The 21,535-nt window shown below is 44.6% G+C and overlaps 1 protein-coding gene across 3 annotated transcripts in view; it reads right to left on the bottom strand.

Annotated features, from left to right (window-relative positions):
- Positions 1-1,330: 1,330 nt before the first annotated feature.
- Positions 1,331-21,535, bottom strand: part of asic2 (acid-sensing (proton-gated) ion channel 2) — a 387,486-nt gene continuing 367,281 nt past the window's right edge. For 2 of the 3 annotated variants that reach the window (XM_042084878.1, XM_042084876.1), the window contains 7 exons: positions 16,545-16,695; positions 15,143-15,199; positions 8,758-8,911; positions 7,529-7,620; positions 7,340-7,419; positions 6,163-6,231; positions 1,331-5,435 (listed from right to left, as the gene is read on the bottom strand). In XM_042084878.1, the coding sequence (XP_041940812.1) occupies positions 5,334-5,435; positions 6,163-6,231; positions 7,340-7,419; positions 7,529-7,620; positions 8,758-8,911; positions 15,143-15,199; positions 16,545-16,695 (705 nt within the window). In that variant the 3' untranslated portion in view covers positions 1,331-5,333. Of the gene's footprint in view, positions 5,436-6,152; positions 6,232-7,339; positions 7,420-7,528; positions 7,621-8,757; positions 8,912-15,142; positions 15,200-16,544; positions 16,696-21,535 lie in introns of all 3 variants that reach the window. The other variant, XM_042084877.1, reaches the window with a different exon arrangement.

The raw sequence follows: 21,535 nt of genomic DNA, 5'->3' as shown, positions 1-21,535 counted from the left end.
CAGTCAGAGACGGGCTCTGGTTCAGTTCCCGCCTGCACAGGGGCGTGTCACTGACGTATGACTGACGTTTGAACGCCTTGGTTCCACGCCAGACAGAAGCCGGAGTACAAAACAAACTTGGTGTACACCTTCATCAATGTTGATTTTCTCCCGACTGGAGGGTCATACTGTCACGACATTCTCCTGAAATGGAGAGGAGGGTTTGGAGATCATGATACCATGTCTGAAATGTGCATCCATTGCTCAGAAAAATAAGGCTTTGACAAATTCTGGGAAATTCTTGGATTCTGCCATAGACCTCAATGTTAAAAAGGGAGCCCGATCACTGCATAAATGGGGGATAGTGGCCCCCCCTCGTGTGGGGCGTGTACTACTGCTACCCTATTTGCATACATTTCCTGGGACAGGAAATGGCCTCTCAGGAAGTATCTTCGTAATCAACCATCTTTGACGTGGGTACGTCACCAGTGTCCGGTGGTAGCGCAACGCTACTAGTGACTGGTGGGGGTATTTTTTTATCTTTTATTGGACGAGGCTGTTTTAGGTTAATTCTGTGACTGCTGGACTGCTGAGATGAATTATGAGATGCAAAATTCGGTTATATGACATTGTTTTAATATTATTGCTGACTACCTAAACATAACTTATTTAATAAAAATACACTAAAGTAGATTAGAATCCTTTGTCTTGGACTCATTCGTCTGTCCACCACATTGCCTGCATATTGTTAAATGTTTTGCACACGGGCAACTCAAACCGGTAGACCGGCGTGACAAATGGCCTTCAAGGGTTCCATCATAACATAGGGAGTGACCATAACAAATGGAGGAATTGGCGTATTAGTAGCACCCTAATGGAAAGGTAAATGGAGGCAGTGCTCATACGAGTCCCTGAAGCCCCCTTTTCATGCATAGGCATGTCTCAGACCTTGAAAGGAAGTGGACTCTCTGTAATACATGCAAGCAAGGTTAGTGTGCTACACCAGCCAGTAGTGCTTGAGTACAGTGCTTGAGTACTGTCGCCAAGGAGAGAACATTGTTCCCAAGGCTTATCGCCGCCCCCCTCTCTCTCTCTCTATTGTGTTAGCCATTGTTTTGAGCTCATGTCTCTCTCCTCCTTGTTTGCATTTGTCATAACAGGTTGTTCTGTTATCATCGGTAAACAGACCTAATGCACACGTGCACACGCACATGCACAAGCACACGCTCACAGACACACACACACACACACACACACACACACACACACACACACAGAGTTAGAATATAGAGTTACAAGGAAACAATGAACCAAGCAGGGATAATTAAAACCGCAAAAGAAAACCAGCAAGAAAAGATACTTTGATTTATTCACATTAAAAACACAGATGCATAATGTCATGAAAAAGCAATTTTTGTAGTCACTGTAAATAGTGCTGGTTCCACACATACACCCAGCCTCATCAGCCCTCCAAACGTTTGGCCCCTTTTCTCCAGGAGAGGAAGGACATCAGGGGGGAAAGCTTCACACAGAGATATTACACACAGCTTGGCCTCAGCACAGTCCGGAGGAGAAAGAGGAGAAAAAGACAGAAAAAAAGAAAGACAGAAATAAGGAGAGAGGGAGGGGGAGAGAGGGACTGACATAGAGCTGACTGACAGGAAGACACATAGAAAGAGAAGAGAGAGAGAACACTGGACATGACTGAAGAAAAGGATGGAGATCCACAGGCAGAGAGAAGGAGGAGAAGAACAGGTGGATAGAGACACAGCAGAGAAAGAGATCAGGGTGTAAAATCAAACCACAGGACAGTTAGTCATCACTTGCACTGTTTCCCATGATGGGCTCTTGAATGCCATTGCACCAATAGAAACATTTTACCAACACAGTCAGAAAGACAAGCAAACAAATGTTTGAATAAATGACAAATAAAGATGTACAGTATGCATCATAGCATGTTTGCATGTCTTCCTTGTGCAACGATAGCGGAAAACTTAACCATTCAATTCCCAATTAGGCAAAAACAGCAATGACACCCTACCACATATTCCATCTTCTGGCAAAACATATAAGCTTACTACCAATTGATGTGCTGTGCTGGCTTGCACACAAGCTCCATTGAATAAACAATTAAGCTTGTTGTCTTAAAACTATGTTTGAATATAAAGTCTGGAGTCTGTAGAAATGCTCGTGCCCCGATTCGTTTTGTGACTGCTAATCAGCATGGCACTGCTATTGAACAAAGTAGCATGTGCCAAACAGCCCGGTGCCATTTTCTGCCATACTGGGAAACGATGATTGCACTACACTCCCTTTTTATTACATCTTTTAATTGGCACTGCAGGGGTCTCTCCCAGTAATGGGGAGATTGACTCCATGCTCATTGAGGTGTAAACAAGAAAACACCTCTTTGTATCAATCAAACACACAAACACACACACACACACACTGAGTACATCCCAAAGGGCTGAATAAATAAGAGAATGTAATTAATACAAAACACCATTTTCATATTGGATTGTCATGAAACTCATTTGTTTACCAGCTTAGGAAAGAGCATGTTACATTGTGTGCCCATATTCGGCACACGCTACAAGCTGCATGGTGCCTACAAGCTGCAGGGACCATTAGAGCAAAGAGACTATACTTTTCTGCACTCATATTTCAGATTGTATTTAAATCAGAACAAACACCTATAGATAGGTTTGTCTACCATATAAAATGGGCTAGTATCAGTCTCATTATGCTCTCCGGTTAAGGCTGCATGGCTCAATGCTAAATAAGTACTGTGATGTTCCATGAAATGCAAATTTGCCCTCTGCACAGGTTTTGTTGGGACAGCTTGAAAGTTGAAAAAATATGGGCTTTCCATAGATACTTTTCAAGTAGACTTTTGTCTTGACAATTTTTTCTGACCTTAGCTGCCATGGCAAATGATATGTGTTAAGCTCTTCTCATATGTGCAGTGGTAACTAATGCATATCCAAAATAAATTCCCAAGATCCCCTGTCAGCATAGTGCTCACACTCACATGAGAGCACCTAACAACAGAGACAGCATAGCAGCACATTGGCACCAATCCAATTCCACATAGCCTATCATACACGGAAACTCAGAGGGATATAGGCGCATGCTCATAAAATGAAACATCTGCAAGTATATTTGTGTTTATGTAAACAAAATTGCACTTGAACATGTTGTGAGTGAGGATTTCTGTTGAGCAACTGAGCTGAGATGGGGCAAGGCTTGTCCTAATGGGAAAACTCCCCAGGAAGGCCTCACCCAACTATCTATGCAGGCGCATGCTTTCTTTCTCTCTGTCCATGCCTTTTCTCTGAGGTTCTGAAACAAAACTGTCAGCAGTATCTGAGGTAAATTAACAATGCCTTGACAGCTGGCCAAAGTGAAGTGGGCCATGATTATGTCCCAGAGCATCCACAACTTCATGGATGACAGAAGACAAAAAAAAACACTGCACTACACTTTGATGCCAGTTAAACAGACCAAATCCTACTGTATGTTTTAGGCTAAAATCTATAGAAACTAAAAAAGAAATACTAATAATAAGAAGAACAAGAAGAATGATAATAATGATAGTTTCTGAAAAGTGAGTAAAGAATCCTCGGTTCTGTCAAGCCCAAGTCCCTACTGTGAGTTCCACACGAACACGGAAATAAGCCATAACACGAACACTCCCACACATCACTTCCAGTTGCTGCTGGTTCTGCGTGAGAGGATACAGCAGAGCAACCACCTCGGGAGTAATGCTAGAAAATGTAAAATGCTTGCATTTATGACTGTAAAAAAAATAAAAAAATAACAACATAAAAAAGAACAAAAAGCCTTACAAAGTTGCCATGGAGATATGAGAGGAGGAGGCCATGGGAGAGATGTCCTAGTGAAGGGGCAGAGCTGCCAACTCTCACACACTGACCGTAAGATTCATTCATTTGATTGGCTTCAAGCGCTCTCACGCCAATCCGTTGTGTAAGGGTTAGCAGCTCAGAAGGGGGCCTGTGCTGCTGTGCAAGGAAGGCTAACAGCTACTGGTTATAGTTCCTGTTTAAGGGCAGCACTCTCAACAAGTCAAGTCAAACTCAGAATGAGCACTATTTTAATGCCACTCACAGAAAAAAAAGGACTTTCTTGCTTGTAAATGTCACACACATGAAGTACAGAAGCAGTTAAGTGCAATGGCAACTGGTACGTTAAAATGACTGCACATCATTGACATTCATCATAATCATTTTTTTTTGTTACAAATTTCTCAATGAAAATAAGATCTCTGAAGAAGCCCAAAGCATAGTGACACTGTCAATCAACAGTAAATAAATACCATCACACATGTCATAGTCACACTGAAAGCTTCATAAATCCATTTGCCACAACATGACAAGATGGCTGCCCTCTGCTGTGTAGAGTTGAATGGGCTGTCACTGCAGTTGCCAGGCTTCCAGTGTCTTTTCTATACAAAATGACCATCGTCAAACGTTTCTGACCTCGGACCTTTTATGTCATGAAAATTGTGTCAGAATGAGAGGCCTTGCAAGACTGTGGGGATAGGGGACTAGAGCCTTCACAAAAGGAGACTGCACAGCATATGGCACACAGATGGACACACACACACACACACACCGACACCCATACAAAGAGACACACTTGCTCTCTCTATCTCTCTCTCTCACACACACACATACTTATATAAGCATTACGTCAGTCCCAGCGCAATCAGAACAAGAAAACTGCATTGTATCCAAAGAACTGACACATGCAAATAACCAACAATTTCATTGTTTTGCTTTTCTTTTTCCGTAACAGTTATGGCAGTAGACTTTGAGATGAGAAGTGTGAGATCATGTCCTGTACAGATTCTGTTCCACTTGACATCCACTGTGTGTCTGTTTAGTTCATGGTCTTGTGTCTTGTATATGTCGTGTACCGTATGTTTGTCACCGTCTTCACAGGATCTGTGAGAATTTCACCAAATGTGTTTGTGGGTGTGTGAATGTGCGGAGAAACTGGACAGTTTAACCACTCCATAGTTTCAAAAAAACCCTCTGCAACCTCAATAAAGCTCCATATTTCAGCTGACTGAAGAGTCTGTAAAGAGGCAGGGAGGCCTGGGCACCATCTTCAACCTTTCCACACTTCTCCCTTCTCCCACAGCTTTTCTTCTCTCTCTCTCTCTCTCTTTCCCTCCCTCCCTCCCTCCCAGAAAACTCAGTCCTATCAGCGCTGAGGAGGAGGAGGAGGAGGAGGAGGAGGAGAAGGAGAAGGAGGACGAGCAGGAGGATGATAGGGAATGTCTGGGCGTGTGCACTGGCGCCACCTGCTGTAGTGGAGGAGGGGTGTGCTCAGCAGGCGATCTCCTCCAGGGTGCCCAGTGTGGTCTGCAGGGGGACGCTCACCGTGTGGCTGATGGTCTCCGAGTGGTTCACCACGGGGTCACACGTGCTCTAGATGATGACCATGGAGGGACGTAAGACATGATGTATGTCCAAATACATATACACATATTGCAAACAAGTACCATTGAACCAAAGAACAGGTTTCAATACAGGTTTCAATACTGCAAATGCTCATATAATTTTACTCCATTGCTACATTCAGATATAAATGAGCCTAGTAAATCATATCTAGTAGTCTTTGTTTCCAGCCTTTTCTGTCTTTCACATACTGTCTCATCCCATCTCTCTCAGAAGTTCTGGGTGTCTCCCGCATATTGATAGCGGCTCACTGGCGCCCGTGACAAATTTAATATTTGCAAGTGAGAGGTATATGAAGAGAGAATGAGTGGCAGGCAGAACAAGAAGGAGAGCATTCTGATTATTCGTCGCCTCTGTGGGCGGGTTTTACAGTCAAACTTTCTCTCTCTCTGTCTCTCTGTCTCTTCATTATCCATCAGTTAATCAAAGTGTAACCTACTGCAGCACGATGGCGGAGGGTTCCAAATAAACCTCACCTACACTAAAGTCTATCTCTGCTGGCTATAATACTTAATGTAGCGTGTTTTGATTGAAAATGTTGATGTATCCATTTTAATGTTGTTGGAACCACCCCGAAATTATTTTTTGCAGGTCAGGATGTCTATACTATATACTGTATGTATATACAGACACCCTGCCAAACACACAAAGACACAAACACACAGACACACACCCTGTGTCTCTTACTCTCTCTTACCACATCCTCTCCGTGACTCTCCTCCTCGTCCTCGCGGCTGAGTAGGTCCAGCAGCCTCTCCTTCACCACCTACGGCAGGCCACAGAAGGCACCGCATGAGGCCCTGACTTCCAAACCTTATTAGCAGCCACAAATCTTCCACAAGTGCCCACCCAGGCCTCATAAACACACGTGGACCACTTCGCAATCGCACCAATGGCCTCTCTGGTACACAACAATGGTAATACGCCATTTCTGGTCAAAGTGGGGTCCCACGTTAGCAGTTCACATTACAACTTACCCAGGTTATTACCCTTAAGGGGCCGTGTAAAGAGACGGTTTGTCGAATGTCTCCTCCATTAAATCGTACCGTAAGCGGCCATTACAATTTTAACGCGGCTTCAAATGAGGCACTGAATGACACGTTTATGTTCAGCAGTCATGTTTGAGTCGACTGAGACACACTGGAGGATGGAGATAGGAAGGATCTGGAAGGTCAGGGTAGACTACATTGCTCCCAGCTGTGCTGATGTTATAACTGTCTATGAATTCCTGGACTCTCCTGCAACTGAGCAGGAGGGCCACAAAGTGGAGAATTGAGAAAGCCAGCGAGTTTTCACATACTGTAGATCTCCGTTTCTCGAGGTCACCAGGTCGGTACAAAAAACCCCCGAAAACAATCGGTTTTACCCAGCTTGAGTTGCTACGGCCAACAGCTAATTCAGCTAGGCAGCTACAGCGCTACACTCTGGGGGCATGTACATGACATCTCACACCATTGTATTCGCTAATTTAATGACAGTTTGACTTATTTTAAGGAGTCTTATCAAGACAAATTTCCTCAACGCACTGGCAGCCAAATTTGCTTGTTTTTAGGACAAACTAGATTTTTTGATCTTGATATAAGATCTTGATATAAAATCTAACACTTGGTTAGATTTGATTAGATACATAGTTTTTGCAGTGTAGCAATTAGCACCATTCAAAAGCTGGGGCCGTCGTTTCACATGATATGTACAGTATGTGTTATCTGTGTGATGAGTACTCCATAAGCAATGCAACAGAGAGGAATGGATGTGAATTTGGACGCACTTTGATTGTTTTTGTCTCTCTCATGTGTGTCTGTGTGTGTGTGGGTGTGTGTGTGTGTGCACACTTGTGTATGTGCAGAGGTTCATTTAAAAGACAGAAAACTGACCTCATAAGCATAATCAAACAGTTCAAGGATGGTCAGTATGCTCGCACCAACAAACAGTCCCATCTGACCTCCAATGTCCCCTGTTATAGAGAGAAACACAAAGCATGAGAAACAAAGAGATGGAGTTCACTCCTAGCAAGAAATCATTACAATAGTTAGAAACAGCTGAGGGAGTGTGTTTTGACCTACCCAGTAAACCTGCAACCTCGTAGGCTTTCTTCTGCTCGATGGTCTCGTAATTCAGAGCCTCAAAGAACACGTCCAACACCAGGATATTATCCCTGAGAAAACAAGAGGCTAGACACATCAGCGTCTCTGCAGCCTCTGCATCACCGTGTAATATACTCCAAGGTTACACCACAGCCTGATGTGCACCTCCTCAAGAGGGGGCACAAACATGTGATGCATAAAAATAAGGGCCTGCTTGCCCTCTCTCTCACACACACTGCACACACATACTGTACAAACACACACACATGCACATACACATGTATACTGCATGCATAATGCATTTATTTACAAACATGGATACATTTTACAGTTTATTAGAGAGACTTCTACAAAACTGAAGATCTGCATCATATAAGAAGAAGTGTGTGTGTGTGTGTGTGTGTGTGTGTGTGGGGGGGGTGTATTATGTATTTGTACATGTGTGGGTGTGTGTATTTTGCTCTGTGCCTTTGCTCTTGTTTTCCTGGTTTTCAAAAAAAAAAAAGAGAAGCTTGCATCCAAAACACATTTTTCTTCATCAGTATGCCATTTTCCTCCTCTGTCTTCATTTAGATGGATATCCTACAATCCTTCAAGTGAGACTAAAAGAAAATAGGAGGCTGCCAGCTTCTTGTTTGTCTAATGGAGTGCGTGGCGCCCGAGCATCTGTGCCACAGCCCCATGTATTCCCAGAACCACCACTACAGACCCGCCACACCAACAAATGATCAAACTTCCGGCTTTAAGAGGGAAAATGAACGAGACTAATGGGATTTCACTCGATAAAACCGAACCCACAGCACGGAATACTAATGCCACCATCAGCCGCTTAGCCCTATCTAGAGGGATGGAGGAGCATGTGTTAGTACGGATAGGTTTGTTTGTCAGCTTTCACCTGAATGGATATGCTTATTGTTAGTGATGCGCTCAGTAATACTGAGAATGTTTTTGTGGGAAAAAATATGTAATTTTAATCACTGGCTTAAAAATGCATGTGAATAAATGAAACATACACACACACACGCACACACACACACACACACGCACGCGCATTCGCACGTGCATGCACACACACACACACACACACACACACACACAAACACACACACACACTCACACACACACAATTGAACAGATAAATTGAAGATAAATACATGCTGAAAAAACAAACAAACAATCGCACTAGAATTGTCCATCAAGGCACTTACGTGATGTACTTCTCCGATCGGTTGAACTTCTTCTCCAGGTAGCGGGCTGAGGTCTTGCTGGGGATTTTGACCATGGAGAGCTCCTTGTTGTAGCGGGTCATGTTGCAGGGAGTTCGGCAGACGCAGTTGCTGCTCTCTGCTGCTGACAAGGCCGCTACGGGAGACAGAATAAAAGTCAGATAGCCAGACGGTAGAGCGTTGGAGTAAGAGGTTGAGGGTGAAAATACTCGTCAGTTTTTTTTTTCAGTTACGTAAAGAAACATAAAAGGGTAACACTTAATAAAAGAAGCGTTATGTCATAAACGTTTATGACTTGTTTATGACACATTCATGACAGTGTCATGTCACTCTTATGTCGATACTGTCAAGTAAAGTGTAACCAATAAAATACATCAGTAAAAAGATACGTGTCAGCATGAACGTATCAATGCCAAATCCCCAACAGGGTTTCCTCTAGACTTCAAAGCATGAGGCTCGCAACAGGCTCTGTGTCTGGAAGAGGGCTGATATGAAGAGGTGTGAGGACTACAAATGGTAGCTACGGCCCCAGAACACATGGCTGCACCCTAGAGGTGCCCAGACCAGACACATCATTATCTGCATCTGGAGCTGTTCAGCCTGTCCTGTCCGTCTCCGTGTTCTGATAGAAGAAGTGCGTGTGATTTATACCCCATTAGCAATGCAATTGTTGTGCCTTCAAAGCATCAAACTGGTTTAATATTGCCATATAATTAATCACTATTGTGAACAACTAATTGCACTGTTGTATTTTTAATGTATTTCACTCTTTTTAATTAACTTCTGTTTTCAACTAAATTGAGTTTTATTAACTGTCTGAACCCTCCTCCATAACTCCATGACCTACTTACTCAATAGTTAGTGAAATCAAGTGAAGTCTTATGTTGCAAACTGAATGGGCATTTTTGTATTGTAATGGCTGATGCACAGACATGTCCATCATTGAGCTGGCATTTTCCCCAACTAATAATAAGTAACTTTGTGTCAAAGAAATTATTATCTGTTTCTGCTGAATTACAGTACATATTATATATTCCCAAATAATGTATACAGATTTGGGTACTTCCTCCGTATATATAGATGCATAAAGGCACACACACACACAGAGTACACACACACACACACACACACACACACACGAACACACACACACAGACACACACACACACACACACAAAGTGCTGTCAAGTCTAAGACTCAGAATCAATTTGTGGACAGGAAAGATTTCAGTCATGGCTGAGGTCCACCAGGGAAAGGGGTAGAGAGAGAAAGAGAGACAGTGAAGGAGAGTGCAGTTTAAAAACCCGTGATAACCTGCTAGACCTTGAGTTGAGCTCTTTCCGTTCGGTTGAAAAGAGTGGCAGCCTCAATATATTGACAGGAGGGAGATAGCCCCTTGTGCTGTAGCCAAAAAGGTTTAGGTCACAAAACCCTGCTTTCACCCGACATCCTCATGTTTCTCTGAGACAAGCCCGAGGGGGGGGGACCTCTCTGTGCCAAACACAGCTCTGCAAGTCCCTCTGCCTTCCATTAGGAGTAAGGCCATACACTCCATCTCTGCTTAACTCAGAGCAAAGTCAAACCTGGGGGTTGTGCAGGGATTAAACTTCTGACTCCAAGCCATTTACCTAATTCACTCCATAAATAAGAAACAACTTCCTCCTCACTGGAGCGTTTTTGAAGTGCAAGAGTAGGAATCAAACGGGTTTTTTTAGCGTTGCTTTGTCTACATTTAGGACTCATGAGAAGATCCAGATCCACCTTTTAATGCCGAGTCACGTCTGGGGAATAAAAAAAAAGCAGAGGCAATTTGTGATTCTGCTGGAGTCACTGCTGCGTAATCCGCCTGGGCCCTCTGCCTTTATCTGTCTTCAGGCAGGAAGAGGAGATCATTGGGATTCATCAGGCTGTCACAGCCCCCAGTCATGTGCTGCTGGCGGGGCTTGAACTCGCCCACAGTCGACGCTTTCTCCCCCCGTCCTGTGTGTGTGTGTGTGTGTGTGTGTGAGAGTGATTGAGTGTCTGGGGTTCAGACCGAGGAGAGCCAGTAATGAGACTGCAGTAGTGACAACACTCACTGCCTTAATGGAAGCCTGTATGCAATGCATTCAGGCTGTTTATAGTATGTGTGTGTGGTTTATGCCAGGTGTGTGTCTGCATGTACTCAGGTGTGTGTGTGTGTGTGTGTGTGTGTGTGTGATGAAAGTTGGGACTGAGGCAACAGCTTTGACTGAATCACTGAGATGACAGATGAAAGCTCCGACAGCTCTGGCTGCTAGGTGCGACTAGAAGCCCTGATGTCTGCTGTGACGCGGGCCAGTGAAGCTGTGACTGCTGCCGCTGTGCTTATGATTACATTACTGCGAATGTTTCCAAGGCAGCATCCGCCATAGGGGAGCCATGTTTCCTTTTAATCCAGCCCTCTCTGCGTCTGTCGCTCGGCTGTTTTCTGTCAGTACTCTTCTCTGCTCTGCTCATCCTTATTTCAACAGATGGCTTCTCACCACTTTCCTTCCCTCTCTCTTTCTCTCCCTCTCTCGCTCTCTCCATCATAATATGTCTCTCTTTCTTCTTCCCTCCTCCCTAAGAGTGATCACTCCATCTCATGCCTTGATGGTCCCCCTTACCTGATGTTTACCTGAAATCACTCCTCCATCATCATCTCTCTGTTCTTCCATATCTCCCCACTTCAGTCTCTCCCTCTGCCTCTCAATATTCATCTTTCACTCATTCTCTACCTGTCCTTTGTGTCTCATCTTTCTTTTGTCTTTCTCAGCCTCTCTCCATTCTCTCACTCTCTATTTCTCAAAAAAATTGAGGTGCTGTGTAAAATGAAAATAATCATAAAAAAATGCTATGATTCATAAATCATGAAAATATATGCAATTGAGTGAGAGTGAAAGACAACATATCAATTGTTGAAAGAATTTTTTTTTTAGAAAATATGTTCATATGTTTGTATTGTAATGGTACTAGTTTGTTGGTGGATTGTTACATTGTGGGTGTGTTAAGTGTCTGGGGATGTGTGGGTGTGTGTGTGTCTGGGGATGTGTGGGTGTGTTAAGTGTCTGCATCCCCATACCATTATGGATCTTTGCTAGGGCTTTTGAACTGTACATCATGTAAAACATGGTGCCAGTTAGTTGTGAAATATCCCTCCTTGTGTTTCACTAGCATAAGACAACTTTTTACTATTTCCTATTTCACTCTTCACTACTTTTCATATATTTCCATGTCTGCTCTCTCTCTTTTTCTTTCTCCCTTTCATTCTATGGATCTTCAGTAATCTATCTGTCCACTTGTCTTCATTTCAGCCTTGCTCATTCTTCATTCATTTCTTGCTCTCTCTCTCTCTCTCTCTCTCTCTCTCTCTCTCTCTCTCTCCATTCCTGCTTCCTCTCTTTCCCCCCTATCTCTTTCAATCTATGGGGCTTTGGTAATATCCCGGCAGAAAGCACAGTCACGCAAGCGCTGCTGCAGGAAATCCAATATGGCCTAGGCGTGCTCCTCCATTTTCATTTGAATGTTGCATTATTGATATCTAGTGGGGAGGGGGGGGGGGGGGCAGTCCAGACCGGCCATTAATATCCCACCCTCGTAGCCCCCCGCCACCCCTCCTACCCCCCCACATCATCTATCTACTCCCCCACTGCTATCACTGTCCATCCGTCTCCATAACTGTGCTGCTGATCTTGATGTGTAAACACCCACAGACTGACATATTCATGGAGCCAAGCCACACATCTCCTACCCCCCACCCCTACCCCAACCTACACCCCAGCAGCAAGACTTTAATTACAATATTTACGTGTCGCCTATCATGATGTGAAGTGATTCATTCGTCCTGATGCTGCCATCACCTGCTCGTGCAAGTGTGCTTGGCCAGCTCCTGCTTCATTCTGGTCAACAACTAATTCACCTCAGATTCACGAGACACAATAAACCGTTTGTCTTTCCTGATGATGAAAGTCTATTTTTATTCCTTCTCTCATGTTTTAAACAAACAGTTTAATTGTCACATATAGGGAGAAAACAATCATTGGAGATGAGGAGATGAGTTTAGTCTCACTGCCATTAATCTGGCTAAAAAAGGTCTGCATTTAAGCGCTTTTTTATTGTTATTTTCTTATTCCTCCACCCACTGCAGCTGCCTCACCGAGACGCCTTATCTCTCCATCCATCTTTTTTGGCACGGCCAGCGACAGGTGGACCAGGCTGGCTACAGCACTCAGAGCCCTGCTAGAGCGGTCCGAGACAGCTGTCCACCATTTCAGAAGCAGCAGGCGATGTGCACATTTCCATACCGCGGCACAAGGATTTCTCCCTGACGTCGCACCCTGTGTCCCTGTTAACAACAAGTTTCATTCAAGGTGGAAAATAATGGTGATGCGGGGAAACTTCATGGGGGGGAGGGGGGACTTTTTAAAGGCACACCCACCTGACAAAATGAATATTTTGCCTGAAATCATCTTAATTATGCTGTTTTACTAGTGCGGTTGCCTGGCGGTGAGCTCACACACACGTGTGAACATAATGTGAACATAATTTTAGGTTTATGTGCACGTGTGTGTGCTCATCCGCACCTATTGTGTATCAACACAGAGCACAAACCATAATCTTCATAATGCTGCCGTCGTTAGAAAAAAAAAACCCTGCAAATGTTTTGCATTTTTACAAAAGCTTGTGGTTTGCCTTATTTGTAGCTAAACATGCATCAGAATGAATAAGTAAATAAATAATAATGAAAACATTTTACATGACATGAATAAATGGAAACATGAAGGCACAGGGGAGCCAGGCCGGACATGGTCCCACAGGTCCGCTGAAGGCCCCCGTGTCATCACAGCTGTCATCACTGTGGGCAGCCGTGTGATTGCCGAGACCGCATCTCTAATCTCTAATTAGGAGGGACGCAAGTGGATCCCTCTCCGCCACGGGGGATGTGGGGGGAGGTCGGGGGGGCCAGCCAGCCCAAGACCAGGGGTAAATATTAACACCAGTCTCCACGCACCACAGGCTCCCCACAGTCAAATATCCATGCTTAATACTTCAGCATTTAAATATTAAAGTGTTTTGTGCACGTTTGGTGCGGTGTGGCCAATCTGACTTGCATGAGGTGCAGCGCTGTTTATCCGACGCCAGTAAGAGCTGGCAGATGGCAGTAAACGTGTGATGCCAGTCAGCAGAGGGGAGGGGAGAGGGGCAAGCGCTGTAGGAGAGGGAAGGCAGAGAGCGTGTGACGCTGTGATGCGGGGGAGTGCTGCCGTACACACTTGATATTGTTCCTTTCATTTGCTATGCAAATGCATGATCAAGGGGAGAGGAACTCTCAAAGCCCAATGCATGTGGGCACAGAGGCATGTATGCACACACACACACACACACACACACACACACACACACACACACACACACACGCACACACACACACTCACAATCACACCTGCCTACACATGCCTGCAGATGCATGTGCGCACGTGCGCACGCAAACACACAAATTCTTATAAACAAAGTGGAAGAGCTGTACCTCTGGGAGAGGCAGAGTTAAACGCTGGCACAGCAGACGGATGGGGAGGAGGAAATCGAGTGTGTGAAGTGAATGATGAGAAAAGTGAGTTAGAGAAGAGTGTCTGGCCAGGGAGGGCCGCAGAGAGGAGCAGAGTTATAATAAGGCTCCAGTAATGAGTTAATTTGAATTGGGACCACAGCCATGGCAGCTACAATAATGAACACATCTCCAGCAGAGACCAAACAGCTCCTCAAAGGACCCATCGGGTACATTTGTGTGTGTGTGCACGACTGCATGTGTGTCTGTGTGTGTGTCTCTGAGTGGAAGAAAAGGAGTGTGGGGAAAAGAAAGACAGAGTAAGAGAGAGAGAGAGAGAGAGAGAGAGAGAGAGAGAGAGAGAGAGAGAGAGAGAGAGAGAGAGAGAGAGAGAGAGTAGAGTGAAGCATGACAGTAAGTGTCATGGGAGTGTGCGTGTGTTAGACAGAAAGACTAATATACTATGCACATCCTTCCGTTGCGTACTGCATGGCAATTAAGTTTCTGTGACAGGGGAGCCGAGGACGGCCGTCAGGGACTATGGGACACTGGGACAGGGACAGGGCCCAGTACCAGGACTGCCTGATGGGCCGACTGTGCCACGCTGGGAGTGTGTGTGGATGGCCGATGGACAGAGAGAGAAGGAAACTGAGGTAGATGGCTTGAACATTGTCACTGCGTGGGTGCTTGCGAGCGTGTGTGTGTGTGTGTGTATGTGTGTGTGTGTGTGTATGCATGTGTATATGTCTCTGTGTGTGTGTGTGTGTGCGTGCGTGTGTGTATGCATGTGTGTGTGTGTGTACATGTGAGCATGCATCTCACCTAGAGCAGGCTCAGCGCAGTCCTTGTACTGTTCGGGGGTGCAGTACGGAGAATCCCCTACAGAGATTGGAAGGAAGAAGAGAGAGAGAGAGAGAGAGAGAGAGAGAGAGAGAGAGAGAGAGAGAGAGAGAGAGAGAGAGAGAGAAAGAGAGAGAGAGAGAGAGAGGAGAGTGTGAGAAGGAGGACTAAGAGGAGGAGGAGCATTTGTCCAGCCCTCACTTTTTCAAGACGCTTTTCTTCTGTCTCTCTATCTCTCTTTTTTCCTTCCGCACTCCTGAATTAATGATGAGCTTGAGGCAAACTAAAGGCAAACTACTCAGAGAGTTTTCGCAAAAGCCGGGAAGACGACTAGAGTAAACAAACAGTCTGGAATTGGTGTAAGGGCCTGTGTTCTTTGTGGATGTCTGTGTGTCTTTTCTGAGCCAATCAGCAGGACACACAAACAGACTGAATAACAGAAAGGCCGTTGGCAATTTGTTGTTGTTGTGTCTGTTGTGCCTGACCTGTAAACACATGAAATGTATTTCTGCATTATCTATACAGCCACAATGAGTGAGTGAGAGAGAGAGCGAGAGAAAGCACTATATTTTGCAGTGTTTTTAGACAGCATGAAGAATTTATTTAACAAGACAATTTCCTCTTTTTCCTTGTTTGCCCAGCACTTGAGTGCACAAATTGGGTGGTATATTTTTCTTGTGTGTTCGTCTGTGAGAAAACTACCTGTTTTGTGTTATCTAGAAAATCACTGCAGACCTGATTTGAATTGATTTGCAGACCATCTGAAATGCTAACTGAACTGGGGTGCGTTTCCAAAAGCATCGACTTAGTTGGTTGGCAATGGGAAATTGCATTTCAACCAACTAAGTTGCTAAATTAGTTGGGAAACGCTTCCATGTTCATTAAGACCATACAAAAAAAGCACATATCCATTAGCTAATAATTGGGAGCCAAGTGCGGAAACAGAGTGCCATTCCAATTAGGGAGTGTTGGGCTAACAGGGATTAGCAAGGGCCTTAATAAAGCACCAGGAAAAGAAAAGGAACAGAGATAGAGAGAGAGAGAGAGAGAGAGAGAGACTGCAGGAATATATTATGTTCATTACTGACTGAGGCATGCTCATCAGCGACAGAAAAGATGTGGAGGAGAAGTGTAGGAATATGGAAATTCCTACATTTGTTCTAAATTCAACTAAATAAATTCGAGAAAGATAAATGGCTAATTTACCCAAAATTACAAGAACAAGGTCAACGAAGGAAGGAACAAGCGGAAACGTCTGATGAAAGAAAATATGACAGATGAAGACGGGGAATAAAAATGTGGAGAGATAGAGAGATGGAGCGAAACAGAAGATTAGAATGAGTGATGCAGAGACAGATGGGAAGAAAGAGAGGAGCCCACTCACCGGGCATGTGCACCATCCTGCAGTTGCAGTTCTCCACGATGTAGCGCGTCTCACACTCGATGCGGCAGGCCGTCACGCTGTACACCTGAAAGAAGCCCGCATCGTGGGGCTGCGACACACACTCGCCCCACGGAGGAGGCAGGTACGTCAGCTGCAAACACACACACACACACACACAAACAGAGAGGGGGAGAGAGATTAGGCTGAGATACAATAGAATACACACAAACACACACACAAACACACACACACACACACACACACAGACACACACAATAGTCTAAAATGACAAGGCACAATAGTCTAAAATGACAAGGCAATCAAGGCATCTTTGTTGGATGGTGCGTGTATTGAGCATTGACTCATCCTGCAGGTCAGTTGAGAGAATAGAGGTGTAGCAGCCCTGTCTGTGCGCAGCCCCATTTACTGCTATTCATGAGTGCTGCATAGCAAGAGACCACCAGCAGGCACAGCAAACAGTCCCCCAATGTTTAAGCACTCAACTGCCCCCCCATAGCGATGCGGCATCATTTAAAAGAGAGAGAGGAAAGGATGGAGAAAGGGATGGAGGGAGAGGGGGAGAAAAGTAGGAAGAGAGAGAGAGAGACAAAGACACAGAGTGGGTGGAAAGACCAAGTAGACCATGACAGGAACCCATCTGTCCTGGCACCATAGGAGGCCATGACAACAGAACAGCAGTCCTAATGCAATATTAAGAAAAGCCCGCTATGCATACTGTAGCACTACCTGCAGGTTCATTCTGAAGACTTGGGAGGGGCGAGTGGGGATAAAAAAAAGCTTTCCTTATCAGAGCTGATGTCTCGTAGGTGATTTAATGTGCAGCTTGGTGCTTGGAATTGAAAGATAGGATCTCTTTCAGTAAATGAAATTAACGCTGGCTAAGCTTTTAACCAGGTCATCACCTTCGAAACACAATGCAACAATAAAAAAACAACCACCACCACCTACCACAATTCTCTTGATTTCCCTGTTCTGCTGCAAGTCCTCCCACCAAGCAGGTCAAATCCATGAAATAAATGACCTTCCCACACACAGAGAAATAAATAAAAGCCCAAATCACTCTCTTAAAACATCACTACTCAGCCTCTAGCTAGACTAAGGCTACTAACGCTTTGTGGAGTGAGAGAGGGATACAACCACATTCTGCCTTTCTTTTAACTAATTATATTTAAACTGCACTTCTACAACATTCATGATCCATGCCCCACTCCAACCAGCCCTCTATGATATAGAAATTTCAGAACTGAGATAACCGGCCTACTCTACTTCAGCATGAAACCAGAACTGACTGAGCGAGATTTCTCCTGTTACTTCTCCCACATAGCACCAGGGCATGTTCATGCACAGGGGAGCTTTATGATCCCCCCCTCTAGCTCTCCTTGGGCGTCTTGGCCGGTGTCTGCTTTAGCACCGCAATTAAGCGGATATGGCAGCTAACGAGGAGAACCCCCTCGTTAAGCTCCGCAATTAAATATTCACAGCTCTCCTGAGGACCACATCTATCGCCGCCACCGCTCGAACAAGCGTCGGACACATCTGCCGTCATTTTCGATTGTGCTCACCGAAGTTCACGACCCCCCGCCGCTTCACCTGCATGTCTCGGCATCTCCCCTGCTCACCATGAGCCAGGATCAATCAGCCTCACACATGGAAGAGGTGGAGAAATAAAGAAATAACACAGGCGGAAAAAAATCAAAGGACCTCTTGTAACCAACATCTATAAATCAATGTCCTCGTCGATGTGACTTCCAGTGTGCTCTGGTGGGACACAGGAGACATGTCCCCCAAAAACCTGAACTTTTAATTTGATATCTTGTCAATACAGGACTCCATTCCAGGGAGTCTTTGAAGAGCCGTGGCAGTGCGCAAAGCAGCAAAGCACAAAATTACACCCCCAGCTCTGGCACTTTTTCTCGGTTCCCTTTGGATTCAGTCCATACGTTACAAAAAAAAAAAAAAAACATATCCCTGCCAGGAGCCAAAGCCATTATCCAAGCTCTCTTCCTGAGCACTGCACCATACAGTGAGCTGAAGAGCATGACCCCAGACTCTTCAGCAGGAACCTATTTCCTTGGTTTCCTTTTTTTAACACAAAAGTATTTCAAAGTTTGCTGTATTCCAAGAAGGAGAGAAAATCTAATTTTGAAAAAAATATACGTTATACTGCAGTCTTCCTTTCCCCTCATGTTTTAATCAGTAGAGGTTTGTGTTTCTGAAGGAAGGCAAAATAATTCAGATGTGCTTATGTATGGGAAAGTCAATTTGCCCTCTTGTGTGTCTGACTCATCCCTGGACTTCTTGGCTTTCTGCACTGGTATTGATAAATAAATTAATACTGATATTGTTGAGCAAACTCAAATTGTCGAAAATGATGGAATATAGTTTTTCTGTTTACTTGAATCAAAATATTCCTATAACGTCCTGTATTTTTCCCTGCAACAATCACAGATATTCTTGTTGAAGTAATGGCAGTTCTCTCCTCAGTGAGATAAAACTCTTCCTACTGCACCTGGCAAAAGTCAGGCCTACTTCTTGGATACAAAATCTATTGCATCATGTTGTCTTAATACAATAATCTCCGTTTTTTGGATTTTCATAAGGGTAAGGCTATTTGCACCCCTGGTACAATTAGCAGTGTATGCTGTTCGTACCCTGGTGCAATTAGAAGTGAATTCTATTCATACCCCCGTCTGGTACAAATACAGTATCAGTGTATGCTATTCGTACCCCGTTGTACACAGCAATGTGTTCTATTAATACCCCGTCTGGTACAAATATCAGTGTATGCTATTTGCACCCCTGTGCATGTACTCTGGCATATTGATCACACAATGTAATAATAAAAAAAAAAACGAGCAACGACCAACATGTTTTTGTTGTTTTGTCACAGGATGTGAATAGCTCAGCTGTGTAATAGACATTCTTAATAAGGTATGCTATCAATGTCAATGTCAAACAGTTATGCAGCATGTCACACTATGCTTTGTACATGCACAGTCATGAATCCTACAACCTCAAAAAACCCTGTTCCCCTAACACTAGTGTGCACACCTGTTCCCCTAACACTAGTGTGCACACCTGTGTCCCCTGTGTTCCCCCAACACTAGTGTGCACACCTGTTCCCCTGTGTTCCCCCAACACTAGTGTGCACACCTGTTCCCCTAACACTAGTGTGCACACCTGTGTTCACTTTGTGTGCTGTTGGCTTCCATAAACCCTTTTCAATGCCAGCTGGGATCTCTGGAGTCAGGTGACCACGGCGATTCCTGCCACAGCCTGCTTCCCATGCATCAGTGCATCTCTCCCCCTCCATCCTGAGAGGCAGGTGCTTGCACGCTTGCACGCTTGCTTGCGCCGGTCGGATGGTTGGGCTGGCGCTAGCGTGGGGTGAGGAGAGTGGAGGGAACACAGTGGGGAGAAGAGTTGGCAGCCCTTTCTGCACAGCCCACTACACCACACCACATCTCACCACAGCCAGCCAGCCACCCCCTACTGGAGCCCTGCCTACGTGGGTCTGACACAGGATGCTGGAGCAGTGGTGGGTCGCATGACCGGTGGAACGCAACGCGGGCTCGCTTTGCCTCTCACGCAAGCACAACATGAGCACAGATGGGGCTCGTACCGATACATATAAATACACACAAATGCATTCAACACTCTCAGGTGGACATATAAGTGCAGGCATGCATGCACACACAAACACACAAACACACACACACACACACACACACACAAACACACAAAGAGAGAGAGAGAGAGACAGAGAATACACAAATGACCTGCTATGCATACAGAACAGCTAGACTTAGTAATATGTGCTCTGTGTCTGTCAAGCTCAGTGCACACCAAGACAGACAGGCAGGTAGACACATGGCACACGAAAAGAGAGTGAGACAGAAAGAAATTGAAAGAAAAAAAAGAAAGCAAAAGTCCAATCCTCAGAGACCTCTCTAAACCTCTACTCCCCAGGGGGCAGGCCTCCTCATGACTGAAGTTCTGCAGAGGTCAACATCCTCAGATCTTTCCCAGCCTTCATCCCTCTCTGACTGTCTTACCAATTCACTCTCTTTGAACTCTCCACAAATATTGGACAATATTTCTGGGCCCAGTCTCCCGCTAACGACGGAGACATGCTCTTACGAGGGTTTTCTACGATTCATCTTACGATCGTTCGTTTGGTTTTTCCGACTGTTTCCCGAACATGCTTGTAGCGTGAACGCGCGTGCACCGCTCTTAAGGGTAGCTGTCCACGTTAATATTTCTGAAATATCCTTTAATTTGCTGGTGATGTCAGGTGACTGCACGTCACAGCTATAGGCCTACCGTTTAAACTTCGGATCTACACTTTAATTCACATCAATACGAAAATAGAAAAACTTTGACATCCACATGTAAGCATCCCAAGTAGGCTATATACCACACACAGACATAAATAATAATTATTTAAGATTAGATTGTTGTATCGTTTATGTCTGTGTCAGACATAAATAATAATTATTTAAGATAAGATTGTTGCATCGTTTATGTCTGTGTCACTTAAGAATACGTTCAAAGATAAGAAAGAGGTCGAGTAAGAAAGTGAGGAAATGTGTAGGCTAGGCTTGACACAGCACAGACTAAAGCACATGTTCCTTTCTCTGCTTTTCCTCATAGGCCTAATAAAATATAGCATTCATTAGCAAAGATAATGGCAAACGATTCTGGCAACGTCTCGTTTCATAACTTGATTGCATTTTTGTTTGCTTGTAATCACATTATTATGACCATTAAATGTATGCTATTTTGCACACTCACATCTGATTCATCACAAGTAAACACAATAAAGAATGGGAACGTAAGTTGGTTAATGTATTCTAAGTTGTAATTCCCATGTATGTCCTGTTGGTGACCTCAGTGAGAAGTGCCTGTTAAGACGCTCTTAGCCGGTAACGAGAACTCTGAAGCACTCGTAGATCTACGAGTGTTTTTAC

This window comes from Alosa sapidissima, chromosome 3 (assembly GCF_018492685.1).
Source record: "Alosa sapidissima isolate fAloSap1 chromosome 3, fAloSap1.pri, whole genome shotgun sequence".
In the NCBI taxonomy this organism is placed as follows: domain Eukaryota; kingdom Metazoa; phylum Chordata; class Actinopteri; order Clupeiformes; family Clupeidae; genus Alosa; species Alosa sapidissima.
This window is presented reverse-complemented; position numbering and strand designations above follow the sequence as displayed.